Source organism: Anomalospiza imberbis, chromosome 23 (assembly GCF_031753505.1).
Source record: "Anomalospiza imberbis isolate Cuckoo-Finch-1a 21T00152 chromosome 23, ASM3175350v1, whole genome shotgun sequence".
In the NCBI taxonomy this organism is placed as follows: Eukaryota; Metazoa; Chordata; class Aves; order Passeriformes; family Viduidae; genus Anomalospiza; species Anomalospiza imberbis.
This window is the reverse complement of record NC_089703.1, coordinates 2,437,330-2,465,145: the sequence shown is the minus strand read 5'-3', so window position 1 is coordinate 2,465,145 and position 27,816 is coordinate 2,437,330. Positions and strand designations below refer to the sequence as shown.

Below are 27,816 nucleotides of genomic sequence, written 5' to 3'. Positions count from 1 at the left end.
TACACTTGTTTCTCAATCTCCCCTCAAATTTATCCATCCATGCCTTCCTGCTACATTCATCCATCATTCAATCCTTCCAGCTCACATCCAACTCTACATTTCCTGTCTCCTGCATCCATCTTTTCCTTGTGCATCATCCATCTCATCCATCCCAGCACACACCCAACTTGCCATCTCCTCTCAGACTCTCCAGTCATCCATCCACCCATCCACCCATCCATCCCTTCCTTCCTGGTGGTTTCATCCATCACTCCTGGCCATCCTAGCCATCCACGTCTCCATCCTTTCTCACTCCTCTATCCACCTCTTTCTCATGGATCCATCCAACTCTCATCCATCCCAACACATGGCCATCTCCATCACCCCCTACACCCCTCACCGACACCCTCCTTGCCCCGCTGACCCATTCCTGGCCCCATCATGGCTGACGGCTCCCCTTATCCCACAGCACCTCCATATGCCACCATCCTCCCGGAGGACACGGCAGTGCGGGCAGGTGACGCGTTCCAGTTGCTGTGCCTGGCCCACGGCACCCCCCCGCTGCAGTACACCTGGGACAAGGTGAACAGCAGCCTCTCGGCGCGTGTGGCCCACCGCGCCGCCCTCCTCCGCCTCAGCCCCGCGGCCCCCGCCGACTCCGGCACCTACCGCTGCCTCGTCACCAACCGCGTTGGCACTGCCGAGGCCTTCGCCCGTGTGGCTGTTCATGGTGAGCCCATCCCCGGGTACCGGGGGTGCTCCGCGTTGGGTGATGGCAGTGCTGCCGGGTGCCCTCGGAGCTCTGCCTCCTGCCCAGGCGATCCCGGCACTGACGGGTACCTCTGGGGCTCCACATCCCCCTGGGTGGTGCCGTTGGGTACCACTGGGGGTCTGCATCTCACCCCGGTTATCCTGGTGTTCCTGGGTACCACTGGAGGTCTGCATCCCACCCCGGTTATCCTGGTGTTCCTGGGTCCCACTGGGGGTCTGCATCCCACCCCGGTTATCCTGGTGTTCCTGGGTCCCACTGGGGGTCTGCATCCCACCCCGGTTATCCTGGTGTTCCTGGGTCCCACTGGGGGTCTGCATCCCACCCCGGTTATCCTGGTGTTCCTGGGTCCCACTGGGGGTCTGCATCCCACCCCGGTTATCCTGGTGTTCCTGGGTCCCACTGGGGGTCTGCATCCCACCCCGGTTATCCTGGTGTTCCTGGGTACCACTGGGGATCTGCATCCCACAGGGATGATGCAAGTGCCGCTGGGTACCAATGGGGCTCTGCATCCTTTCCAGGTGATACTGGTGAAGGTGGGGACATCGCTGGTGGTCCCTTGGTGGTGCGGGTGACACCAGGGAGCCTCGTCAAGGGGGTGGGTGGCACTGCTGAATTCGCCTGCTCTGTCTCTGGGGACCCCCGTGCCCGTGTGGAGTGGCTGAAGGAAGGTGGGGAGCTGCCCCCCAACCACAGCGTGCGGGACGGGGTGCTGAGGTAAGGAACATGAGACAGGGACCCCCACAGGAGGTGGGACCCCCGCAGTGTCTCCCGTGGGGTCCCTCACCCTGGCTGTGTCCCCGCAGGATGCCGGAGCTGGCGTCGGGGGCTCAGGGCGTGTATGTGTGCCGGGCCAGTGCCCCGGGCGGACAGGCAGAGGACAGGGCCACCCTCACTGTCCAGGGTAGGAGCATCATCCCAGCACCAGGGGACATGTCCACCCCCCCTGCCCTGTCCTCCACCACCAAAGGCACCCCAGGACCCCCATGTCCCCCCACCAAGGGACCCCCCAGCACCTTCCATTTCCCTCCACACACAGGTACCCTAATAGCCCCCAATGCCCATGGTGACCTGAAATCTCTCCTCAAGCCTACAGGCACCCCAATACCTCCCACCCTTCCCCATGCCTGTGGACATCCCGACACAATCAGTCTGTCTTCACACCCATGGACACCCCAGTGCCCCCTGTCTCTTCCCACACCCGTGACCACTCTGGTAGTCCCCATGTCTCACCATGCTCAGTTGAGGACTCCCAACACCTCTGACCTCTCTCCCTTTCTACAGCCACCCCACTTGTCCCAAATCCCTTCAGGAACCCCGTTTCTCCCTATCTCCCACTCCAGTGCCAGACTGGGATGCCTCCCTGTGCCAGGGGTTCACCCCAAATCCCCACTGTCCCCCAAGCTCTCCCCAGGGCCCTGATCAACATCCGGACCGCAGTGCAGACAGTGCTGGCAGGGACAACTGTGGAGTTGGAGTGCCTGGGCTTGGGAGAACCCCGTCCCCACGTCACCTGGAGCAAAGTGGGGGGCCGCATCCGCCCTGGGGTGCTGGTCCATGCCGGCACCCTCACCATCGAGCAGGTGGAGCGGGCTGACGCCGGGCAGTATCGCTGCACCGCCACCAATGCCGTGGGCACCGTCCAGTCCCACGTCATCCTCCACGTACAAGGTGGGCACAGGGACACAGAGCGGGGGACGCACACCGTGTCACTGCAGGTTGGTGACACCTCCGTGCGTCCCCAGCCGCTCCTCAAATCGCCGGGCAGCCGGAGGTGAAGGAGGTGTCCCTCGGATCAGCAGCTGTTTTGCCGTGCTTGGCATCTGGCTTCCCAGTGCCAGAGATCACCTGGAGCAAGGTACAATGGAGGGGTGGGGGGTGGGGGTGGCAGGGGTTGTGGGGGCTGCTTGTGGGGGCTGACCCCACTCTGCTGTGCTGCAGCTGGAGGGAGAGCTGCCGGCGGGTGCCAGGGTGCAGGGGAACGTGCTGACGCTGCCGGCCGTGCGCCCCGAGGATGCCGGCGTCTACACCTGCGTGGCTGCCAACCACCGCGGCCAGCAGACAGCGTACTACGTGCTGAAGGTCCAAGGTGAGGACAGACAGAGGGACGAATGGATGGGACTGGGGGTGGTGTGCCCTGCTCCTCCTTACCCTCCCATCCCTGCAGAACACGTGGTCCCCTATTTTGGGCAGTCGCCCCGCTCCTTCCTCCCCCTGCCCACCATCAAGGACGCCTACAAGAGGTTTGAGATTGTCATCACCTTCCGACCTGATGCTGCCGATGGTGAGCCTGTGTGCCCCAAGTGTCCTCTGTGTCCCCCTTCACGTCCCTTCCATCATTTCCCCCTCCCTTCCCTGCCTTCATCCTCCCCTCCCTTCAGGCTCCACTTGCCCTACTTTATCTCCCATTCTCTATTCATCTCAGACCTCCAGTTTACGGGGGATTTCCCCTCCATCCTGGGAGGATTTTGAAGTCCCCTAGGATGTGTCCCCCATCTCAGGATGGGGACCGTCCCATCTGATCCCCTGCCACCCCTCAGGGCTTCTCCTGTACAATGGGCAGCGGAAAAACAGCGGTGCCGACTTCATCTCCTTCGGGTTGGTGGGTGGACGCCCCGAATTTAGGTGAGACCTATGAGCAGGTGTATGGGAGAGGTGGGAGATGGGTGCCAGCACGCACCCACACCCCTTGTACCTCCAAAAAACCAGGTTTGATGCTGGTTCGGGCATGGCCACCATCCGTCACCCCACAGCGCTGCGGCTGGGCGAGTACCACACCGTGCGGCTGCTCCGCAACCTCACCTGGGGCTCGCTGGGCCTCGAAGGGCACCCTGCTGTGAACGGCACCTCCCAGGTATCACCTTGGGGTGGGGTGTCGGGGTGCTGGAGCTGGTCAGGGTGCTGGAGCTGGTGCTCACCCTCGTGTGCCTGCAGGGGAAGTTCCAAGGGCTGGATCTGAACGAGGAGTTGTACCTGGGAGGGTACCCCGACATCGGCGCTGTGGCAAAGACGGGGCTCAGCCGGGGTTTCATGGGTGAGTGTGGGGTTTTGGGGGGCACCGGGGTGAGGGGACGTGGGCATCACGTGACAGTTCTGCCCATGTCCACCACCTCACAGGCTGCGTGCGCCAGCTCCGCATCCAAGGGGAAGAGGTGGCCTTTGGAGACATGGACCTGCAGGCACACGGTGTCACCAATTGTCCCACCTGCCAGGACCGGCCGTGCCAGGTGAGGATGGAGGGGAGGAGGTGATGCCCACCCATCCCTGCCCACTGCTGACACCCATGTCACCCCTCACCCAGAACGGCGGCGTGTGCCAGGACGATGAGAGTGGCACCTATGTCTGCCGATGTCCCCACGGCTTCACTGGCAGCAACTGCGAGTACTCGCAGGCTTTGCACTGTCACCCGGGTAGGTGATGCCACTCTCTCCATGGGGACATCATCCAGGGTCCCTTCAGGATGGGTGCTCATGGCTTCTCACCCCACAGAGGCGTGTGGGCCTGATGCCACCTGCGTCAACAGGCCAGATGGGCAGGGCTACACCTGCCGCTGCCACCTGGGCAAGACTGGGGAGAGGTGCACCGAGGGTGAGCGACACAGCTGGCACCGTCCTGGGACATGGGGATGGGGTGGGGACCATCCAGGGAAATGGGGACATGGCTGGGACTGCCCTGGTGAAGTGGATGTAGGATTGGGGACCATTCCATGGAGATGGGGACGTGGCTGGGACCACCCTGGTGACATGGGGATGGGGATGGGGTGGGGCTGGGTACCACCTTGGGGACACTGGCAAGAGATAAAGACCAGCCTGGAAAGATGGGCACCATGGGGATGGAGGCTGGTGTCCCATTCTGGGGATATAGGTTGGGTGTCACCATGGGGTTGGACATTGGGCCCCACTGTGGGGTTGGAGGCTGGGGATAGAGGCTGGAGATGGATGATGGGGTCCCATCATGAGGATGAAGGTTGGGGATGGAGGGGGGAATGGATGGATGGATGGATGGATGGATGGATGGATGGATGGATGGTTGGATGGATGGATGGATGGATGGATGGATGGATGGATGGATGGATGTTGTCCCGCCCTGGGGATGAAGGCTGTGGATGTTGCTCTGAAGATGGAGCTGGAGGTGGTGGGGTCCCGCACTGGGCACTGACTGGGATGTGCAGGTGAGGTGGTGAACGTGCCATCGTTTGATGAGGAGGGAGCCTTCGTCTCGTACCCGCCCCTCACCAACGTGCACCATGAGCTGCGGCTGGAGGTTGAGTTCCTGCCGCTGGCACCCGACGGGCTCCTGCTCTTCAGTGCCGGCAAAGCCGCCCCTGTCGAGGACTACGTGGCCTTGGCCATGATCGGTGGCCACCTCGAGTTCCGCTACGAGCTGGGCTCAGGTGGGTGGCACAGGGCAGGGGGCACTGTGGACAGGTGGCACCGGGGACCGTGGGAGTAAGGGAGTGACACAGTGTTACAAGGGTTCACTGCCATGAAAGGGGTCCCTGAGCCACAGTGGGGTCCCCAAATGTCACTGGGATCTTTGGGCGTCACCGGGGTCCTTGGGAGTCATCTTGTCCTCAAGCATCACCCAAGGCACATCTCAGGTCCATGAGCATCCCTGGTTGTCCCCCAGTGCCCCCCATAACGCCACCCCTGTCCCCACAGGCCCGGCAGTGCTGCGGAGCACAGAGCCAGTGGCCCTGGGCCAGTGGCATTGGGTGACAGCTGAACGGGTTCACAAGGATGGGACACTGGTGGTGGATGATGCTGCCCCGGTGAAACGCTCCTCACCTGGCAAGAGCCAGGGGCTCAACCTGCGCAGCCCCCTCTACCTGGGGGGCACTGAGCCCCCCCTGCGCCCCCCCACCAACGCCTCCTTCCACGGCTGCATTGGAGAGGTGAGACCCCCCTTGTGTCCCCTTGGAGGGCAGGTGATCCCCCTCAGGTGGGGAGGGGATTCCCCCATACTGGGGACATGATCCTCTTGATGGGGTGGGAGGTGACCCCCACTGATGTCCCCTTGTTGGGGGGATGACCCCTCTTGGTATCCCCTGGGGAAAATGACCCTGTTGACAGCATCCCCTTGGTTGGGAGGTGACCGTGTTGTTGGGGAGGTGACTTCCCTTCACATCCCCTTGTTGGAGTTCCCTCACTGGGTTGGTGACGCCTCCCCTTGGTGTCCCCTTGGTTGGAAGTGACCCCCGTGGCTGGAGAGTGCCATTGGTGTCCCCTTGTTGATGTCCCCTCATTGGAGAGGTGCCCCTCATTGGCGTCCCCTCGGCCCCGTTGGTGTCCCGGCCGGGAAGTGACCCCAGGCGGTGACAGCGGGCGGTGTCCCTGCAGGTGTCCATCAGCGGGAAGCGCCTGGAGCTGCGGGAGCGGTTCCTGCGCAGCCGGGGGGTGCGGCCCTGCGGCCACCGCGCACCGTGTCGGCCGGGGACCCGCGGTGAGAGCGGGGACGGGGGCTGGGATGGGGGGCATCTGCACGCGTGTGTGCACTGCATGTGCATTACTGTGTGTGCGTTACTGCGTGTGCGTTACTGCGTGTGTGCTGCACATGTGTGTATGTGTGTGTGCACTGCATGTGCATCACTGCATTAGTGGTGCACATGTGTGTGTGTGTGTGTGCACTGCGTGTGCATTACTGCATGTGTGCTGCACATGTGTGTATGTGTGTGTGCACTGCGTGTGCATTACTGCATGTGTGCTGCACATGTGTGTATGTGTGTGTGCACTGCATGTGCATCACTGCATTAGTGGTGCACATGTGTGTGTGTGTGTGTGCACTGCGTGTGCATTACTGCATGTGTGCTGCACATGTGTGTATGTGTGTGTGCACTGCGTGTGCATTACTGAGTGTGTGCTGCACGTGTGTGTGTGTGTGCAGTGTGTGTGCATTACTGAGTGTGTGCTGCACATGTGTGTGTGTGTGTGTGCACTGCGTGTGCATTACTCTGTGTGTGTGCTGCTCGTGTATGCATGTGTGCACTGTGTGTGCATTACTGCATGTGTGTGCTGCACGTGTGTGTGTGCACTGTGAATTGTATGTATGTGCCGTGTGTGCACACACAGCTCACACCTGCTCACTGCACACACCTGTGCTGTGTGCACACACAGCTCACACCTGCTCACTGCACACACCTGTGCTGTGTGCACACACAGCTCACTCCTATTCACTGCACACACCTGTGCTGTGTGTGTGCACACACAGCTCACACCTGCTCACTGCACACACCTGTGCTGTGTGCACGCACAGCTCACACCTGTTCACTGCACACACCTGTGCTGAGTGCACACACAGCTCACACCTGCTCAGTGCACACACCTGTGCTGTGTGTGTGCACGCACAGCTCACACCTGTTCACTGCACCCACCTGTGCTGTGTGTGCACACACAGCTCACACCTGTTCACTGCACACACCTGTGCCGTGTGCACACACAGCTCACACCTGCTCACTGCACACACCTGTGCTGTGTGCACGCACAGCTCACACCTGCTCACTGCACACACCTGTGCTGTGTGCACACACAGCTCACACCTGCTCACTGCACACACCTGTGCTGTGTGCACACACAGCTCACACCTGCTCACTGCACACACCTGTGCTGTGTGTGTGCACACACAGCTCACACCTGCTCACTGCACACACCTGTGCTGTGTGCACACACAGCTCACACCTGCTCACTGCACACACCTGTGCTGTGTGTGTGCACACACAGCTCACACCTGCTCACTGCACACACCTGTGCCGTGTGTGTGCACACACAGCTCACACCTGTTCACTGCACACACCTGTGCTGTGTGTGTGCACACACAGCTCACACCTGCTCACTGCACACACCTGTGCCGTGTGTGTGCACACACAGCTCACTCCTATTCACTGCACACACCTGTGCCGTGTGTGTGCACACACAGCTCACACCTGTTCACTGCACACACCTGTCCTGAGTGCACACACATTTCACACCTGCTCACTGCACATACCTGTGCCCCACGTGGCTGTGCCCGTGTGTGCCGTGCACACTGACCCCTCGCCCGCCGTGACCGTGTCCTGCTGTCCCCAGGCCCACGCTGCGAGGACGAGGAGGAGGAGGAGGCCGAAGGCTGTCACCCCTCCCAGCCCTGCCTGCACGGTGGCTCCTGTGTCCATGGCTCCTGCCGCTGCCCCCCTGGATACAGCGGGGCCCGCTGCCAGCACCGTGAGGGGACAGCACAGGGACATGGGGACACGCCTTGGGGACACAGGGAGCATGCAGGGACACTGCCAGCTCTGTGAAGGGGAACACATGGAGGGGCAGGGGGGGACACCTGGGGGCACTTGAAGACACAGAGGGAAATCTCAGGCCACTGGAAGACATTGGGGGGACAAAGGAAAGACACGGGGACGCCCAGGGACACAAGGGACATGCACACTTGGGGAATACTTGAAAATACCTGGGGACACTTGGAGATGGTTTGGGACATGTGGGGCCATGGGGGAAACTTGGGAACATGGGAGGAGGTCACTTAGGGACACCTGGGGACACGTGACAACATTTGAAGACACCTGGGGACATGGGGGGACACCTGGGGATACCTGGAGACCCTTGGGGATTGACTGGGGACACAGAGGGACACCTGGGTACATGGCAGGGACATGTACTTGGGGAATATCTGGGAATAAGTGAAGCCACCTGGGGACATGGGGGACACCTGGGGACACTGTTGAGGATATACACTTGGGGAATACTTGGAGATACCTGGAACAACTGGAGACACCCGGGGACATGGTGGGGGGACACTTGGGGACACCAAGGGGATACATGTTCCCCCTTTACCCCCTCTTCTCCCGCAGGCTCGGCACTGGCAGAGCTGGAGCAGGACTGGCAGGAGGGCAGCGGGGGTGGCGGTGGGTCCCTGCACCCCTTTTCCCTTTTTTCCCCCCAAAATGCGGGTGGGGTCCCCTCCTCCCACCCCTCCCCTGACGCCCCATCTTCCCCCAGATGCCCCTGGGCAGTTCAGCGCCGCATTCCAGGACGGATCCTACCTGGCCCTTCCCGGGCACCTCTTCCCTCGTGGGTGAGTGACATGGGACGCCCCGAGTGGGTGCTGTGCCCCCCCCAATGGCACCCCCCCCCCCATTTTTGGAGTGCTGCACTCCCCCCACGGCATCACCTCTTTTTTGGGTGCTGCCCCCCATGACCCCCCATCCCCTGGCAGCCCCCCCGAGGCTCCTGAGACCATCGAGCTGGAGCTGCGGACGCGCAGCGCCCAGGGGCTGCTGCTGTGGCACGGCGCGGTGAGACAGGGGGACGGGGGGCACCGGTGTGAGACCCCTCGGGCTGGGGGTCCGGGTGCCCCCTGCTCACCCCCCACTGCACCCTAGGAGCCCAGCGAGGGCGGCAAAGCCAAAGATTTCCTTGGCCTCGGGTTGAAGGACGGGCACCTGGTGTTCAGGTGAGGGGGACCGGGGTCCCCTGGCGTGACATGTGGCACCGGGGGTCCCCTGAGCCCACAAGGTGCCCCCTGAGGTGCCCTGCACGCTGACACCGTGTCCCCCCAACAGCTACCAGCTGGGCAGTGGCGAGGCCACCATCACCTCTGAAGACCCCGTCAATGACGGCGAGTGGCACCGGGTGACAGTGACAAGGTGGGCGGGGGTCTGGGCGTGGGGTGGGGTGGGGTGGGGTGCAGGTGCTGACAGTGCCCCACAGGGAGGGCCGGCGTGGGCAGCTCCAGGTGGATGGAGAGGAGCCGGTGAGTGGGGAATCGCCCGGATCCAACGTCATGGCAAACACCGAGGGCAGCGTCTACGTGGGTACGGTGGGACCTGGGACACGGGGGGCACGGGTTGGGACACAAATGGACACGGGGTGGATGTGGGATGGACGTGGAATGGACATGGGGTGGATGTGGGGTAGATGGGGTGAGGCATGGGGTGGCACAGGGGATGGACATGGAGTGGGACAGATACGGGGTGGGATATGGCATGGACACAGGATGGACATAGGGTGGGACACGGGATGGACACAGGGTGGGACATGGGATGGACATGGGGTGGGACATGGGATGGACACGGGGTGGGACACAGGATGGACACGGGGTGGGACATGGGATGGACATGGGGTGGGACACGGGATGGACACAGGGTGGGACATGGGATGGACATGGGGTGGGACATGAGATGGACACGGGGTGGGACACAGGATGGACATGGGGTGGCACATGGGATGGACATGGGGTGGGACACGGGATGGACACGGGGTGGGACACAGGATGGACATGGGGTGGGACACGGGATGGACATAGGGTGGGACATGGGGTGGACATGGGGTGGGACATGGGGTGGGACACGGGATGGACACAGGGTGGGACACAGGATGGACACGGGATGGGACACGAGATGGACACGGGGTGGGACATGGGATGGACATGGGGTGGGACACGGGATGGACACAGAACGGGACACGGGATGGACATGGGGTGGGACATGGGATGGACATGGGATGGGACACGGGATGGACATGGGGTGGGACACGGGATGGACACAGGGTGGGACATGGGATGGACACGGGGTGGGACATGGGATGGACACGGGGTGGGACATGGGATGGACATGGGGTGGGACATGAGATGGACACGGGGTGGGACACAGGATGGACATGGGGTGGCACATGGGATGGACATGGGGTGGGACACGGGATGGACACGGGGTGGGACACAGGATGGACATGGGGTGGGACACGGGATGGACATAGGGTGGGACATGGGGTGGACATGGGGTGGGACATGGGGTGGGACACGGGATGGACACAGGGTGGGACACAGGATGGACACGGGATGGGACACGAGATGGACACGGGGTGGGACATGGGATGGACATGGGGTGGGACACGGGATGGACACAGAACGGGACACGGGATGGACATGGGGTGGGACATGGGATGGACATGGGATGGGACACGGGATGGACATGGGGTGGGACACGGGATGGACACAGGGTGGGACATGGGATGGACACGGGGTGGGACATGGGATGGACACGGGGTGGGACATGGGATGGACATGGGGTGGGACACGGGATGGACATGGGGTGGGACACGGGATGGACATGGGGTGGGACACGGGATGGACACAGAACGGGACACGGGATGGACATGGGGTGGGACATGGGATGGACATGGGATGGGACACAGGATGGACATGGGGTGGGACACGGGATGGACACAGGGTGGGACATGGGATGGACATGGGGTGGGACATGAGATGGACACGGGGTGGGACACAGGATGGACATGGGGTGGCACATGGGATGGACATGGGGTGGGACACGGGATGGACATGGGGTGGGACACGGGATGGACACGGGGTGGGACACAGGATGGACATGGGGTGGGACACGGGATGGACATAGGGTGGGACATGGGGTGGACATGGGGTGGGACATGGGGTGGGACACGGGATGGACACAGGGTGGGACACAGGATAGACACGGGATGGGACACGAGATGGACACGGGGTGGGACATGGGATGGACATGGGGTGGGACACGGGATGGACACAGAACGGGACACGGGATGGACATGGGGTGGGACATGGGATGGACATGGGATGGGACACAGGATGGACATGGGGTGGGACACGGGATGGACACAGGGTGGGACATGGGATGGACACGGGGTGGGACATGGGATGGACACGGGGTGGGACATGGGATGGACATGGGGTGGGACACGGGATGGACACGGGGTGGGACACGGGATGGACATGGGGTGGGACACGGGATGGACATGGGGTGGGACACAGAAACGAGGTGGGACATGGGATGGACACAGAGTGGGCCATGGGACGGACATGGGGTGCGACACAGGATGGACATGGGATGGACAGGGTGGAACAGAGGATGGGAGGCAGGGAGAGATGTGGAATGGATGCAGGATGGGACACATGGTGGGACATGGGGTGGGGACACCTGATGGGACAGAAGATAGAGGTGGGCAGGTGTCCAAGCCCGGCACGGGTGGTGCCCCTGCCCAGTGCCCCCCGTGTCCCCCTCAGGCGGTGCCCCCGACCCCCGCGCCCTGACCACTGGCAAGTTCAGCTCTGGCCTCTCGGGGTGCGTGCGGGGACTGGCGCTGGAGTCCGCCGGGATCCCCCGACACCCCATCGACCTCCGGCACGGCGCCCTAGGGGGCTCCCCTGTGCCCCCCTGCCCCTCCTAACCCCCCCGAAACAGAGTTTGGGGGGAATTTGGCCAATTTTATTCTTTTCCAAAAAAAAACCACCAGGAGGAAACGGTGCTTCGCTGCCCCAGGGTGACTCTGGGGGGGGGGGGGCCGGGACCCCCAAAAATGTTTACACCCCCCTTCCACCGGCCCCCCCGAAACTGTGCTGGGGCGGCCGGGCCGCCTGGGTGCCCCCCGGGGTGGCGGCGGGCTGGGGGCGCGAGGGACAATCGGGGTGCTGGCGGGGACCCCCCCGCACAGGGACAGCTATTAAAGGAGAGACAACCAGTGCGGCTGCCGTGTTTGGGGGCTGCGCCGGGGCAGTGTGGGGGTACGGCAGCGATGGGATGGGGAGCGTGAGGGTTGGGACGTGGTGTGGGGATGGAGGGGGGCTTTGGTGTTGGGCTGCAGGCGGCTTGGTGTGAGCGAGATGGTTTGGGGGGGGTCCTGTGGGGGTGTAGGAGAGGGGGTGCAGTGGGAGGATTTAGGGTGCACGGTGTGGGGCTGCAGGGGTGTAGGGGCCCGGGAGGTTATGGTACGGAAGGGTTACGGTATTGGGGTGCGGTATAGGGGATACGGTTTGGGGCTGTGGGAGTTCGGGGCGCCCGGGCTCGTATGGCGTGGGCGGCTGTGGTACAGGGCTGCGGGGGAATGACGCAGGGGTGCAGAGGGGTCCGGCGGGGGTACCGGGCTGGGGGGCTCCGGGGGGCTCCGGGGGCGCGGTGTGGAGGGCGGGAGGGGGCGATGGGACCCAGCCCACCGGCCGCTCAGGCCCCGCCCACACCGCCTCAGCCCCGCCCACACGGGCCGCGAGCCCCGCCCCCATTCCGCGCAGGCCACACCCTCTCAGGCGGCTCTTACAAGCCACGCCCCTGGCGCGCTCAAGCCCCGCCCCTGGCGGGTATGGGCCCGTACCTGGCGCTCCCAAGCCACGCCCCCGTGGCGGAAGCCCCTCCCCCAGCCCCGCGCGGCGCGGCCCGCCAACGTCAGCGCCTCGCGCCGTCACCGCGTCGCACTCGTGGCGTCACCGGCCCTGACGGCGGCGGGAGGGGCCGGGCGGGATCGAGACCGGGCCGGGACCGGGGCAAGGACCGGGGCAAGGACCGGGCCGGGGCAGCCCCAGGGCGCCGGCGGGAGCGATGGCGCCGCGGCTGCAGCTGGAGAAGGCGGCGTGGCGCTGGACCGAGACGGTGCCGCCCGAGGCGGTGGCGCAGGAGCACATCGAGGCGGCCTATCGCGTCCGGCTGGAGCCCTGCCAGCGCGGCGCCTGCCGGTACCGCGGGGCCGGGCCGGGCACCGAACCCCTCCGACCCCTGTGTTTCTTCCCGCCATGAGGCGCGGGGCGTTCCCCGCCCCTCCCGGGGACCCGCGGGGTCGGTGGAGCCTCCCCCGGGTTCCCTTCTGGGGCGCCTCCATTCCCCGGGGCTGGGCCCTCAGCGCCGTGTCCCCAGATCCAGGGGAGTCCCTCGGGTGGCGGGGAACCTCCGTCTCTCTGTGCTCAGGGGACGGACCGTCCCCGGGCTGTGGGGAGCCCCTCTCGTTCTCTGGCTCCTCTGATGTAGGGGAGCTGCCCTGGGGCAGTGGGAGACCCTCGTCCCGGCCGGGCTCACCAGATACAGGGCACCACGCTGCTGTTGTGGGGCACCCCTTGTTGCTGGGCTCTTCAGATACAGGGGAGCCCCCGTGGCGTGGTGGGGAGCCCCTCGCCTTGCTGGTCCCTCCCCGTTTTTAGGATAACCCCGGGGTTGTAGGGAACCCCTCTTCTTGCCTGGCTGCTCAGATGTAAGGAGCTAGTCCCGCCCCAGGGCTGTAGGGATTCCTCTCTCTGCCTGGCTCCCCATTTATAGGGGATCCCTGTGGGCTGAAGGGAACCCATCTCCTTGCCTGCATGTATGGCACTCACCCTGGAGTTGGGGCAAGCCCTGTCCCTGCCTGGCTTCCCAGCTGTAGGAGATCCCCTTGGTCCCATAGTTGCCCCTGGGGTCCCCTTTTTTTACCCGAAAACCCCTTTAGTTCTCCACCTCCTTCCTCACCCGTGACCACTGTTTTTTGGTGGGGGGTGTGTTCCACGTCTCATCCCATTCAACATTATGTGCTTCCCCATATCCCCCACTGTCACCCCTGCCAGCCCCCAGGGGACATGGGGGTGACAGCCGGGGTCTGGCTCCCCAGGAGGAACTGCCGGGGGAACCCCAACTGCCTGGTGGGCATCGGGGAGCACGTGTGGCTGGGCGAGATCGACGAGAACAGCTTCCACAACATCGACGACCCCAACTGCGAGCGCCGCAAGAAGGTAACCCCCCCAACTCCCCCCAGGGGCCAGGGCCACGCTGGGGACCAGGGCAGGTGACCTCAGCTGGCCCTTTCTCTGCCCCCCAGAACGCGTTCGTGGGCCTGACGAACCTCGGCGCCACGTGCTACGTCAACACCTTCCTGCAGATGTGGTTCCTGAACCTGGAGCTGCGGCAGGCGCTCTACCTGTGCCCCAGCGCCTGCGGGGACGGCGTCCCCAAGGATGCAGGTGCGTGGCACAGAGGGGTTTGTTCCCTTCCCTAAAACCCCACCTTGGGATTAGGTTTATTGGGAGGATTCATGGAGGGAGCCCCAGCCGTACGTGCCGTCGCTGCGCTGTTAGTTTGGAGCCATCATCTGGATTTTGGGCATGAACCGACCTTAATCCAAGTGATGTCTTAGATCAGAGTGATCTGAGCTGGTTGAAAATGGTGATTTGGTTTGGTCTTGCTTCCCAAAGTAGCCTCGTGGTGGTGCTGGGGGTCAGCACCACGGGGTCAGGGCTGGTCTGTGCTGTTGCAGATCTACACTTATCCTGTGGCAGGGCGGAAATTTGGGCCCCAGATTAAGGCTCCCAGTTTTTTCTGCTCTAGGGTGCTTTCCCCAGGGAGGCTCTGGGTCAGCACAGCCACCTCAGCTCTGCTGCTGTTTCATGGTAGTTGTAAATTATGTTTCACCTTCTGGGATAAGTAAGCTGTTTTTTGGAGTAGTTGGTGCATGCTGTGTAAACCCTTCACTCACAGCTGGTGCTGGGCACTGCAGGATGGAATCCCTAAGGTTAGAAAACTTCTCCAAGATTATCAGTCCAACCATTCCCTCAGCACTGCCAAGCCCACCATTAACCCACCTACCCAGCTTCCACATCCAGACAGTTTTTGAGCACTTCCAGGGATGGGGATTCCACCACTGCCCTGAGCAGCCTGTTCCAGTGCCTGACTACCCTTTCCATGGAGGAATTTCCCCTAATATCCTACCTAGACCTCTCCTAGTGCAATTCAAGGTCATCTCCTCTCATCCTGTCCCTTGTTCCCTGGGAGCAGAGCCTGGCTCCACCCTCCTTTCTGAGAGTTACACAATGTAAATATTTACAGTTGGACTTGATCCTGAGGGTTTTTCCCAACCTCAGTTATTCTCTATTTGGCTTGTGTTGTGATGTGCTCTCATCACCCAAACGATCCACTTCAGTTTTCATGACAACTCAAGCTACCCACCAAGCCCATCACTTTCAGTGGTTGTGAAACACTTGGAGCGATCCCTTCTTGCCCTGAATTCCTGCTGTGCCTTGTGTTTTTCCCAGACTATGAGCCCCAGACCATCTGTGAGCACCTGCAGTACCTGTTTGCTCTGCTGCAGAACAGCAAGCGGCGCTACATCGACCCCTCGGGCTTTGTCAAGGCGCTGGGGCTGGACACGGGGCAGCAGCAGGTGTGTGAGAGGGGATTCCTGGCACCTCAGCAAGTTGGGAATCACCCTTGGGTGGTCACTGGGCAGCTCCCAGCTGGGTCTGGCTTCTGGGTGCAAACATGATGGGGAAGGTGGGGCCGCGGGCCCCTGCCAGAGTGCAGGGGGGAAACAGGAGGGGACCAGGACATCAGGAGTGCCCAGGGAGTGATGGGATGAGGCCAGGGAGATGAGGAGTCCAGGAGTGATGTGGTGGGGACAGGGAGATCAGGAGGAGAGCAGGGAGCAATGGGATGGAGAGAGGGAGATCAGGAGGAATGGGATGAGGACAGGGAGATAGGAGGAACCCAGGGAATGATGGGATGGGGCTAAGGAGCAATGGAATGAGGCTAAGGAGATCAGGAGGAGTCCAGGGAGTGAGAACACAGAGTAATGGGATGGGGCCAGGGAGATCGGGAAGAGCCCAGGGAACAATGGGAAGAGAACAGGGAGACAAAGGAGGAGCCCTGGGAGTGATGGGAACAGGACATGGAACAATGGGATGATGATGCAGAGATAAGGAAGAGCCCAGGGGCAGTGGGATGGAGACAAGGAGATCAGGAGGAGCCCAGGGAGTGATGGGATCAGGACATGAAACAATGGGATAAGTACAGGGCTACAAGGAGGAGCCCAGGAAGCAATGGAATGAGGCTTCGAAGTGATGAGTGCAGAAGATCGGGAGGAGCCAAGGGAGTGGTGGGATGAAGCCCAGGAGCTATGGGATGGGACCAGGTGGGAGCCCGGGCTGTAGTGAGGGTCCGTCTGCAGGTGTTCTGTGGGCTGCTCCTCCTGGGGGGGGGTTGGGTGGTGAGAGGGTCCTCCCAAGGGTGAGGAGATCCTCAGGGGGAGGTGGATCACCAGGAGCCAGCCAGCATCCCAGGGCTGCACGTGGGAGGTGAGTGCTGCAGGGCCCTGTGGGGCTGCAGCTGGAGAGAGCTTGGGAGGGGGGCAGGGCTTGGAAATCCACTTGGAGAGGTAACGGGAGGTTCTGGAGCAAGAGCGGAGCACTGGCAAATGTTTCCTTGGGAGGGTCAGGAGAGGAAGGAAGCTGACCAGGGACACGAAGGGGCAGCTGAGAGAGGCCAAAACCTGTTTGTTTTTGGAAGAGGAGAACCAGGGCGGGAGAGAAAGGTCCCGAGCGTCGCTGGGATCACCCATAGGGCAGCTTCTCATTTTTGGGCTGTTTTTATTTCTCTTCTGACCTCTGATCTGAGCAGGGACAGCTGCAAAAAGGAGATCGAGGGGCTCGAAAGCTCCACAGGAGGGTTTTTATCCCTTCCAGAATTCTGGGAGGAGCAGGGCAGAAGTCAAAGCCCCCGGCAGGGCTGGCAGGGAGCCAGGGCAGCTCCTGCTGTGCTCCCACACCGAGGGCCTCACGCTCCTTTTAGCCAAATTCCTCTGTTTTCCTTAGTTCTCCTGCCTGGTCTTTATTTTCCATGCCGTGCACGGAGCCTCGGCGCAGCCTGTGCGGAGGGCTTGGGGTAATTAGCAGTGAATTAGTGACAGGGTTGGGATTGTGCTGTGGTGGATTGTTAATGAACTTGGTTTTCTCTTTCAGGATGCCCAGGAGTTTTCCAAGCTGTTCATGTCCCTGCTGGAAGATACTTTGTCCAAACAGAAAAACCCAGATGTCCGGAACATTGTGCAAAAGCAGTTCTGTGGCGAGTATGCCTATGTCACAGTGTAAGTAATCATTTTGGGAAGAGCCTTTCTGTAACTATTTAAATTTTTAGAAGGATTTAGGAGGGGAAGATCCCTTCTAACAGCCAGAGCAGGCAGTTAAGCTGCAGAGAAACACTTTCTGAGAAATATTGACCTTTTCCTTTCCTGTTCCTCTGTGTGCGGTGTTGCTGTGGCAGTTCTCCAGCTGCTTTTACTCCTTTACTGAGAATTTACCAACTAAACCTGCAGTGAGTTAATGGAGTGGCAGGTCCTCCAGCCAGAAAACAGCATCCTGGGTGTTGTATTTTCATTCCTGTGTTCTCAGAGCTGTGAATTTCACCTTAAAAATAATATAAAATGGTACATGCAAGTTGTGACAGGTCCTGGTAGGTGCTCTTAAGGCGTTTAAACCTTCTCCTGGAATTTTTATGGTGTGGAGGTGTGAATCTCCTTAGCCCTGACTTCACTTTTTCTCCTGGTTTTATTCAAGGAATATTTTACTAAAGACTTGGGAGCCCCGATGCATGAGCCCTGACCTGTCCTCAGATATATTTTTGTCTTCTTTCCCATCCCAGCTGCAACCAGTGTGGCAGAGAATCTAAACTGGTGTCTAAATTTTACGAGCTGGAGTTAAACATCCAAGGACACAAGCAGTTGACAGACTGTATAACAGAATTCCTCAAGGTATGAGCTCGTTGTGGTTGGAGTCCTGCTATTTTTAGCAAGGAATTTCAGTTCCTTCCTCCAATTCACAGCCTTCAAGGTCGGTGTCGGAGTGAAGCCACTGACTTGGCTTAGGGAGATGCATCCAAGTGAAAATGTTTTTTTCTGCAGACCCAAAAAACGAGGATTGAGACGTGGAGCAAGGAATAGCTCCATGATACCACATGCTCCTGTTACAGCTTTAAAAAGCACTTGAAAGTTGCATTTTTAGCTAAAATACTTTGCCAGGAAACTTAGGGAAAAGTCTCTGCCTGCTTTGTCATGGATAGCACTGGGAGAAAGGCTGCTTTCCATGTTTTCTGTGTCAGTGCTCATCTGCATAGCAACAGGAGACATTCCCTGCTGAAAAATGTGCTCTCAGAAGTACCGGGGAGCGCCGGGAATAGCTGCAGGAACAGCTGCAAGTGCCCTCAATTCAGCTTGAAAATTTGTCTGGATCTGAAGTTCAGCTCTGGCACACTAAGGTGTGGATTCCACTCAAACTATTTAGGACAGAACTGACCTGATCCCCTTCCCTGAGCTCCTTGCTTGCTGGTGCACTCAGCAAACCAGTTGCTCTGCCTGGAAGGTCTGCTATGAAAAAAACTGGTTTGGGTGCACAGATTAAATTCCTGAATTGGAGAACTTGACATTTGTCTGCTCCTCCTTCATACAAAACAACCCTGTGACGTTTTTTAGGGGGGTTGGAATTTTCCTGTGGCCTAACCCTTCCCTTGGATCTGCTTAGGCAGTGAGTGACTCCTGCAGGGTGATTTTGGGTGGCTGAGCAGAGGGTTATAGTTTCCAGGCTAAAATGTGGCTTTACATTAACTAGGTCCAGATTTAATTATTTTCTTTGGTATAAACCAACTCAGTCAAGCAAGGGGCAAGAGTAAGAGACCTGAGAACTTGGAATGGGGCTTGATTCAGTCTAAAACTTGCCTTAAAGTGAGAGCAGCCTGCTATGACTATGCTGTAAAGTGCAGTGATTAGAGTGTCTTTAACTCAGAAAAATTTGGGAAGCAGCTGAGAAGAGACTTAAAAAGTTAAAATAACTTCGGTGCTTCTCATTCTCCAGCTGTTGAGTAGCTCAATTGACTTTTCAGTGCTGTTCTCAAGACCTTTCCTTCTGCCTCTCCACACTCAGGAGGAAAAATTAGAAGGAGACAATCGTTATTTTTGTGAGACTTGTCAGAGCAAGCAAAATGCCACGAGGAAGATCCGGCTGCTCAGCCTGCCCTGCACCCTCAACCTGCAGCTCATGCGCTTTGTGTTTGACAGGTGAGTGGGAACACCCTGGAAGCTGTTGGGGAAGTCACTACCCTGCTCTTCCTGCTTTAATTTCAGGTGTCTGAGCCTCTCTCGGGGTGCTCTGGGGGGTTCAAGGGAGGTGTTTTGGGATGGGAGCTGTTGTTGCTGTGCTCTGAGCCACAGCTTTGCCTCTGCACAGACAAACTGGCCACAAGAAGAAGCTGAACACCTACATTGGCTTCTCAGAGCTGCTGGACATGGAGCCTTTCATGGAGCAAAAAAGTGAGTTTGGGGCAGTTCTTGTTATCTTTGCCCATTGCCTCTTGGCAGATCTCCTCTGTAATTCTGTTTAGAAGGAAATCCCTCCCTGTGAGGGTGATGATGCATAGGCACAGGCTGCCCAGAGAAGCAGGGCAGATGTGGCTGCCCCTGGATCCCTGGAAGTGTCCAAGGCCAGGTTGGATGGGGCTTGCATCGGCCTGGGATAGTGGAAAATGTCCCTGCCCGTGGCAGACAGGTGGAGCAAGATGGGCTTGAAGATCCCTTCCAACCCAAACCATTCTGGGATTCAGTGATTCCTCTGAATCCTCTTTTTGATTGAAAATTCCGTCCAGAGTTGTTAGAAACCCGTATTTCAAGCAACATCCTTGTTATTAAGCCACAACCCTCTTAGCAATGTCCTGAAGCGTTCCAGTGCAGGCTTTGGTGCCTGGTGAAAACACGAGATTTTAGGACAGGAAGGACGAGTGCTGTTGGCTGCAGAGCTGTGTGTAAGTGCTGCTTGCCTTGCAGACGGTGTGTACGTGTACGAGCTGAGCGCTGTGCTCATACACCGTGGAGTAAGTGCCTACTCAGGGCACTACATCGCCCACGTGAAGGACCCGCAGACGGGCGAGTGGTACAAGTTCAACGACGAGGACATCGAGAAGATGGAGGGGAAGAAACTGCAGCTGGGAATTGAGGAAGATCTAGGTAAAACCTTTCAGTTGTGAGTGCCCTTTTAAAATAACTCTTTCTGCCACAACCACGGACGTCCCCCGATGCAGCCTCCTGCTCCTCCCCAGAACCGGCTGTCACAGCTCAGAGGAACGTGGGAAACAGCAATCCTGGTGATTGCAGCCAGATTTGCTTCGTTTCAGCCCCGTGTGAGTGTTTACACCTCATGATCAGCTGCTCTAGTGCTTCTCTGGCTGCCACATGGCAGATAAGAGGCTGATAACACGGGCAGCGGGTTCCTATCAGGGAGCAACAGGCGGGTGCCACTTCCTTGGAACAGATAAGGGGAATGCTTTCAGTTTCCTTAACACATTATGGTTCTATTTCCACTGAGGTGTTTTACTTGGAGGCAGTAAAAAAGATTTTGATCCAAATAACAACTTGGAAGCTTAAACTGCCTTTTCACTCTGAGCTTTTTCCTTGGTGCTTTTCTGTTTTACTGGGTCGTCACGTGCTGCCCATATCACTGTGTTCCTGGACTGGATTTCTTGGAGATTTCTTGGAAAGCTTGGGCTGAGGCTGGACCTGTAGATTTCTTACTCTACAATCAATAAATAAGAGCAGCTCATTTGGAGTTGAAATGGTTTTGTAGCGGCTCAGTGTTCTGTAGTGCAGGTGCTCACAGCGGGGAAAACCGGGGAAATTATGAAGAAATTCACTTGCAGTGCAAGCAATCCATTCCCAGGAATTGTTACCCACCAGGATGCTTTGCTGTGGTTAGAATTTATGGAATGTTGTTTTTCTTTAGGGCATCTTTAGAGAAAAAAATAATCTGCAGATTTAAGTGCTCCCTTGGTTTGGTGTAATGGAGCATCAGCCTTCTCCCATTTCCTTGTTCTCACCTGCACGATGCTTCTTGAGGTGCTGGAATGTGTCCAGAGATGGGCAATGGAGCTGAGGAAGGGTCTGGAGCACAAGGAAGAGAGTCTGGAAAACTTCTGAGGAGCAGTTGAAGGATCTGGGGGCAGGGCTCAGCCTGGAGAAAAGGAGGCTCAGGGGGGACCTTGTGGCTCTGCACAGCTCCTGACAGGAGGGGAAAGCTGGGGGTTGTCAGGCTCTGCTCCCAGGGATCAGGGACAGGACAAGAGGGAATGGCCTCAGGCTGGGCCAGGGGAGATTTAGGTTGGCTCTTGAGAAAAATCCTTCATGGAAGGCGTAGTCAGGCATTGGAGGAGGCTGCACAGGGCAGTGGTAGAGTCGCCATCCCTGGAGGTGTTCAGAGAGTGTGTGAACGTGGCACCTGGGGATATGGCTAGTGGTGGACCTGGCAGTGCTGGGGGAATGGTTGGCTTTCATCATCTTGGAGGGCTTTTCCAGCCTTAGTGAGTCCATGATCCTGCTGCGCCAGCAGCTCTGTCCCATTCCCCTTGGCTCTCTCCGCTCGCTGCCGGCCCAGGCTGGAGCTGGCCGGACATCTAGTGGTGTGCAGGGAAACTGAGCCCTGAACGCACCGAGAGCAGCTCAGCCTTTGTTTTTACCCTCCCCACTCACCCAGTGCAACAAATGAGATGCAAGTAAACTGCTGTGACCTCAATTTTATAAAGTTTCACGCTTGACTGCAAGTAAATGTTCTTATTTCTCGTATTTCAATTCAAGGCTGTTTGGAGAATAGATGTAAAGTGTGTTTAGTAGCCTCTTAAGGCTGGGAGCTCAATGTTTGTATAAAGTTTTGATGTAATTTGCCTGTTCCAGGCAAAACGGAGGCCTTTCTTTGTTACAAATGCATGTAACAGCAGGAGAAGGTCAGTAACATAAACTGAAGGTCTGTGGGGGGGAGAGTCTTGGCCATGCACATGGGAACAATTCAGAAAATTCTTGGATAAAATGCAAATAAATAGAGTCTGGGAAGTCCCCTGGATGGTGTGGGGGGAAAGGCACATGAATTTTATCAGAATTTGGGGGAAAGAAACTTATAATTTAATGGCCCACTTAGAGTTCAATTTATGGAATGTTGTTCCTTTAATTTTTCCTTTGTTTTGATTTTTGAAGCTGCAGCTGTAGATAAGTGTTTTCCTTGCCTGAGAATCCATCTGGAAAGAGCAGTTCTTGCAACACAACTTTACACCCCCAGCAGCTGCTCACAAACAACCCTTTCCATGGCTCTTGGCTTCCTAAAAGCTTTGCTGTGTTTTTTTTCATATCCACAATCACCTGTAAATACGTTTTTCTTCCCTGAGGATTTGACTCTTTTCTTTGGAGTCAGGACAGCAGAACAAGAGGCAAAAGGGAGAAAGGATGTTTTTCCAAGAGTGGCTTTTGGCTCAGAGACGTTCCACTGGGGAGAGAAGAAAGGCTCTTGAGAAGGGAGGTTCAGAACAGGCTCCTAAATTTAGTCCCTTTGATTTACCCAGAAAGACTGGAGAGATTTGGGGCTTTCTTTGGGATACAATTTTAAGCCGTGCCAAGCCCAGTGCTTGGCACAGAGGCCTGGCACAGGGAAGCTGGCTGGGTGGCAAACTCATCCCGTTAATGGAGGATCAGGGAAGGAGCTTGTGTCTTGCTGAGGTTTTGCCTTTTGTTCCCACAGCGGAGCCATCGAAATCCCAGACCCGTAAGCCCAAGTGCGGGAAGGGCACGCACTGCTCCCGCAACGCCTACATGCTGGTGTACAGGCTGCAGGCCCGCGAGAAATCCCTCACGGTCCAGGTGCCAGGTGAGTCCCTGGGTCCTGCCCAGCCATCCCTCACAGTCCAGGTGAGTCCCTGGGTGCTCCCCAGCCATCCCTCCCAGTCCAGGTGCCAGGTGAGTCCCTGGGTCCTGCCCAGCCATCCCTCACTGTCCAGGTGAGTCCCTGGGTCCTGCTCAGCCATCCCTCACTGTCCAGGTGAGTCCCTGGGTCCTGCTCAGCCATCCCTCACTGTCCAGGTGAGTCCCTGGGTCCTGCCCGGCCATCCCTCACTGTCCAGGTGAGTCCCTGGGTCCTGCTCAGCCATCCCTCACTGTCCAGGTGAGTCCCTGGGTCCTGCCCGGCCATCCCTCACTGTCCAGGTGAGTCCCTGGGTCCTGCCCGGCCATCCCTCACTGTCCAGGTGAGTCCCTGGGTCCTGCTCGGCCATCCCTCACTGTCCAGGTGAGTCCCTGGGTCCTGCTCAGCCATCCCTCACTGTCCAGGTGAGTCCCTGGGTCCTGCCCGGCCATCCCTCACTGTCCAGGTGAGTCCCTGGGTCCTGCTCGGCCATCCCTCACTGTCCAGGTGAGTCCCTGGGTCCTGCTCGGCCATCCCTCACTGTCCAGGTGAGTCCCTGGGTCCTGCTCAGCCATCCCTCACTGTCCAGGTGCCAGGTGAGTCCTTGGGTCCTGCTCGGCCATCCCTCCCAGTCCAGGTGAGTCCCTGGGTCCTGCTCAGCCATCCCTCCCTGTCCAGGTGAGTCCCTGGGTCCTGCCCAGCCATCCCTCCCTGTCCAGGTGCCAGGTGAGTCCCTGGGTCCTGCTCGGCCATCCCTCCCTGTCCAGGTGAGTCCCTGGGTCCTGCCCAGCCATCCCTCCCTGTCCAGGTGCCAGGTGAGTCCCTGTTGATCCTGCTCATCCTGCAATGCTCCAGGTGAGCCAGGAGGTGGAATTTTGCTTGAAGCCCCATTTAGGGCTGGGAAGTTGCTGGAGCCCATCTGCTCTTGTTCCAGGCTGGGAGGGCTGGAGAAGGCCCCAGGGAGATCTTAGAGCCCCTTCCAGTGCCTAAAGGGGCTCCAAGAGAGCTGGAGAGGGAAGTGGGACAAGAGATGGAGTGCCAGGACAAGGGGGAATGGCTTCCCACTGCCAGAGGGCAGGGTCAGAGGGGGTACTGGGAAGGAATTCCTGGCTGTGAGGGTGGTGAAGCCCTGGCACAGTTTGCCCAGAGCAGCTGGGGCTGCCTCATCCCTGGAAGTGTCCAAGGCCAGGTTGAATGGGCCTTGAAGCAACTGGGGATAGTGGAAGGTGTCCCTGGGTGAAAAAAAATGATCTTCAAGGTCCCTCCCAACCCACTCCAGGATTCCATGATTTTTGACTGTTTGCCATGTGCCCCAGACGTGCTGTCTGGCACCTTGATGTCTTGACCAGTGAAACTCCTGGGTTTTCCCAGCACTTGAATAACATTAAACTGCTAATCCCTCCCATGTGCCCACTCAGACATCGCTTTCTTACCCACCTGGCCAGGCTGGGGTCAGGAGGAGATCATCCCACTGGGATTCACCACTGCCATCCTGCTTGGATTCCAAAGGTGCAGGAGAGCAGTTGTGGTTAAATGTCATCAGCAGCGCACGAGGAGGTGAATAATCCTGACACATGTCAGGTTCCCTCTGCAACTGCTTCAGCTTTGCCACATCAGGAATGAATGACGTCAAAATAAAGAGGCTCCAAGCCCCCAGTGGGAATTTGGGCCAAGTGCCTTCGTGTTGTGCTTTAGAATTATGGGGGTGCCAGAACTCCCTGTGGGCTTTGCATGTGGGTTTAATGTATCCTGTTCGGCTGCTCCTTGATTAGAAATACTAATTAGGCCCCTGGTGTGTTCCCCCTTCCCTCATTTTCTGTGGAGTGGGGACAGCAGAGGTAGCAGGTCCCTTTGGATCTCTGCAGAGGGGGGTAAATCATACACCTTATTCCCCCCTAATAACACCCCAAACCTTTTCCAAGCCCCCCCTGTTTAAAATACACCCTCCAAGACATAAAACTTCAGGAATTAGCACTAATTCCTGCCTGGATTTGTATTTTCAGCTTGTTTCCTGAGCTTTCTTGCTCTCCCTTTCCTCCTACCCCTCTGCCCAAAACAATAACTCTACAAAAACCTCCCCACCCAGCTCCAAATTCCTGCACAGCCCCGCGGTTGCCTTTGTTTCCCGTGGAATCCTGCCAGGGAACGGGGAGTGAAGGGCAGCAGTCGAGCTCTGCGGTTGTGGGGAGGTTTCATGGAACTGTAAATTTGAGTCATTTTGCTTTGATGCTGTTAAAAAGCGGCTTTTCCGGGACAGTGGAGAGACATAACTTGGCTCTGATCTCAAGGAGGTCAAGCTGGTTATTTTGTGATACTGGATATTCTCCCAAGGTGGATATTTTGGTCAAGAATTAACCTTTTTGCAGATATTTTTGCTCTTCAGAATAATTCTAAATAGGAAAAGGCCTCAGATAAGCAGAGCTTCCCCCCTGCTCCCTCACACCAGCCCTCTGAGGGAAGTGGTTTATCTTCTTTTTTCCCTGCTGAGGTTTGGTTTGTTTGGGGTTTTTCCATCAGTGGCAGCAAAAATCCCGATTTCCTTCACCTTTCTGTTGATCTGCCCTGGCTAATCTCCCATCTCCTGAGGGCTCTTTGCCCTTGGGTTTGCAACATGCTGGATCACAGGTCGTGACAGGCTTCAGGTGTATCCAGAGGGTGAAAAGCTTTTGTTTCCCCCTGGGAATGATGAGGGAGGACAGAGGAGCTGCACTTAACATTGCAACCAACCCCAAGTAAATTATTTTCTTGGGTGCAAAACTTTGCATTTAATCATCTGCAACCGTCACTATCAGAGAGAGCAACGTCCACGTGCTTGGCCTGGGGAAAGACCTCGCCCAGCAAGGCTGCGGGAGGGAATTTTTAGGCTTCTTGTCCCCAGATAACCCTTGGTAATTAACATAGCTGGCATTTTCCCTTCAATTCCTGGGGTTTTTTTTTTTCTCTTTCCCAGCTTTTCTGCAGGAGCTGGTAGAGCGGGATAACTGCAAGTTTGAGGAGTGGTGCAACGAAATGGCCGAGATGCGCAAACAGAGTGTGGCCAGAGGCAAGATCAAGCACGAGGAGGTGAAGGAGCTCTACCAAAGGTTACCCGCCGAAGCTGGTCTGTAAGACATTGTGGAGTATTGCTGTAGTAGAGCTGTTAAGCTTAGGAATGATTTGTGACTAACTCCCAGCTCCTCTGGCCTTGCTGGAAGGCATTCCCGCAGCCCTCTGCAAGGGGAGAGCTTCATGCATGCTTACATTTGTTTTCCCTTGCTTCTTTCCCTGCCTTAACCTATTTTTCTCCTTTCTTTGCTCATTCTCATGGCCTCTGGCATTGCTAATTCCCTCCTGCTCCTTCCCCATCGTCAGCCTCATGCTTTGTGACTCTTTTCTTCTGCCTGGTGAGCAGCTCAGCTCGTTAGGATCATCGAGGCGGAATAACTGCCTGCTCCCAAATTGCCAGCTCACAGCAGGTTTGGGAGCTGGTGAGCCCGATTCATCAGCAGGTAACAGGCTAAAGAGAATGCCTGACCTCCAGCAGAAAATTACTGGACCCACCCCTGCCAGTGCTTCTCTGCTCTGTGTCTCAGTTTTGTAGGGAGACCCCTCCTTGTGTCTTGTTGCCTCAGCACACTGAGTTTTATTTCCCACCTTGTTTTTCTCACCCATCTCCTGCAAAACTTGCTGTGTCCATCCAGCCCAGGGAATTTGTCTTCACTATGTGCCCCTCCTAAAAACTGCAGGATAATTACAATTGAAGACTTAAAAGTGGGTTTAATTGTGTGGCCTGTAAAAGAATTCACTGTTCAGCTTTTATTATTGGATGCTCAGAGTCCACCATGAGATTGCAGTAGCCCAACAGCAAACTCCCGTTCCTGTAAACATCTGCCTCTCCAGTTTGGGAATGCAGGTGCTTAACTCTGGAGCAGGAAGGTGTCACAGCTCCTCACGAGCCTGAGCAGCACTCAGATGTCACTGTGAGATCAGAGTTGTGCTGGAGGGATGAACCTGCCCTGAGTCACCCATGAAAAGGAGCAGCAGCACAGTTGCAGTGTGGTTTCCCTCAGCAGGAACAGAAGAGTTTGCTCTTGGCAGTTCTGATGTGACAGAGGAATAAATCTCAAAAAATATGATTTTTACAAGTGCAGGTGAAGCTCTTCTGCCCCAATTTAGAGATGACAGGACCTGAAACTTTGCCCTGAGGCATCCTCTGCCTGCTGCTGTCACATGATGGGCACAGCACTTCCAGCACAGCTGGAGGCAGCGTCATTCCAGCACTGCTCCGGGTCCTATCTCTGTGGAGCTTGGGGCTCTCTCTGCAGCTGTGCAGACACGTTTTCTGCCAGCTTTGTGGAGCCTGCCCCAGAAAACCCTCCTTTCTGGGGGAGGCAGTTTCATCTCAGACTAGCAAACCAGTTCTGACAGCGATGCAATTCTCTGGAGGTCACGGCTGCGGAGGGCATTGCATAAGATGAAAACACCATGGATTGAGGCTGTGGAGGAAAAGAGGCTTCACAGAGCTCCAGTGCACTGGAGACACAGTGTTTTCCTGTCTTCTGTATTTTCCTCTTGCTTCTCTGTTGCTCCCTCCTAGGAAACGTAAAGGATTTGTGCTCAGTTATAAATGTCACCAACGGGTGCATTTCCCCACGGTTTCAGAGCTGCCCTCGTGGCAGCACAGAATGGGTTTGAATTCTTCCTAATTTTGTCCTTATTTCCCAGTCATCCACTGAAGAGTTGTGTAGTGATACTGTGCCTCAATACTGAGATACAGGGGTTTCACCCCAACCTGCTCATACAAGCACCGACCTGCTCCTGAACCTTGGCTTTGTGTTTCTTTCTCAGCAAACAAGGGC

General features: G+C 57.7%; 2 protein-coding genes across 4 annotated transcripts in view; both read left to right on the top strand.

Moving 5' to 3' along the window:
• The window catches only part of HSPG2 (heparan sulfate proteoglycan 2), a 45,998-nt gene extending 33,761 nt beyond the window's left edge, over window positions 1–12,237 (top strand). The window contains exons 70-93 of the mRNA XM_068171850.1: window positions 449–748; window positions 1,285–1,465; window positions 1,555–1,652; window positions 2,153–2,419; window positions 2,494–2,606; window positions 2,690–2,837; window positions 2,916–3,032; window positions 3,289–3,373; window positions 3,458–3,602; window positions 3,683–3,782; window positions 3,866–3,975; window positions 4,050–4,158; window positions 4,238–4,336; window positions 4,920–5,141; window positions 5,410–5,642; window positions 6,088–6,190; window positions 7,810–7,944; window positions 8,580–8,633; window positions 8,728–8,803; window positions 8,945–9,023; window positions 9,111–9,181; window positions 9,291–9,374; window positions 9,439–9,542; window positions 11,783–12,237. Coding sequence (XP_068027951.1) covers window positions 449–748; window positions 1,285–1,465; window positions 1,555–1,652; window positions 2,153–2,419; window positions 2,494–2,606; window positions 2,690–2,837; window positions 2,916–3,032; window positions 3,289–3,373; window positions 3,458–3,602; window positions 3,683–3,782; window positions 3,866–3,975; window positions 4,050–4,158; window positions 4,238–4,336; window positions 4,920–5,141; window positions 5,410–5,642; window positions 6,088–6,190; window positions 7,810–7,944; window positions 8,580–8,633; window positions 8,728–8,803; window positions 8,945–9,023; window positions 9,111–9,181; window positions 9,291–9,374; window positions 9,439–9,542; window positions 11,783–11,946 — 3,197 coding nt within the window. The 3' untranslated portion in view covers window positions 11,947–12,237. The remainder of the gene's footprint in view (window positions 1–448; window positions 749–1,284; window positions 1,466–1,554; window positions 1,653–2,152; window positions 2,420–2,493; window positions 2,607–2,689; window positions 2,838–2,915; window positions 3,033–3,288; window positions 3,374–3,457; window positions 3,603–3,682; window positions 3,783–3,865; window positions 3,976–4,049; window positions 4,159–4,237; window positions 4,337–4,919; window positions 5,142–5,409; window positions 5,643–6,087; window positions 6,191–7,809; window positions 7,945–8,579; window positions 8,634–8,727; window positions 8,804–8,944; window positions 9,024–9,110; window positions 9,182–9,290; window positions 9,375–9,438; window positions 9,543–11,782) is intronic.
• Window positions 12,238–13,016: 779 nt separating this feature from the next.
• The window catches only part of USP48 (ubiquitin specific peptidase 48), a 29,859-nt gene continuing 15,059 nt past the window's right edge, over window positions 13,017–27,816 (top strand). For 2 of the 3 annotated variants that reach the window (XM_068171834.1, XM_068171833.1), the window contains exons 1-11: window positions 13,017–13,222; window positions 14,122–14,242; window positions 14,329–14,470; window positions 15,539–15,666; window positions 17,240–17,364; window positions 17,919–18,027; window positions 19,193–19,326; window positions 19,496–19,578; window positions 20,089–20,268; window positions 22,820–22,945; window positions 25,929–26,078. In XM_068171834.1, the coding sequence (XP_068027935.1) occupies window positions 13,089–13,222; window positions 14,122–14,242; window positions 14,329–14,470; window positions 15,539–15,666; window positions 17,240–17,364; window positions 17,919–18,027; window positions 19,193–19,326; window positions 19,496–19,578; window positions 20,089–20,268; window positions 22,820–22,945; window positions 25,929–26,078 (1,432 nt within the window). In that variant the 5' untranslated portion in view covers window positions 13,017–13,088. Of the gene's footprint in view, window positions 13,223–14,121; window positions 14,243–14,328; window positions 14,471–15,538; window positions 15,667–17,017; window positions 17,163–17,239; window positions 17,365–17,918; window positions 18,028–19,192; window positions 19,327–19,495; window positions 19,579–20,088; window positions 20,269–22,819; window positions 22,946–25,928; window positions 26,079–27,816 lie in introns of those variants that run through there. The other variant, XM_068171835.1, reaches the window with a different exon arrangement.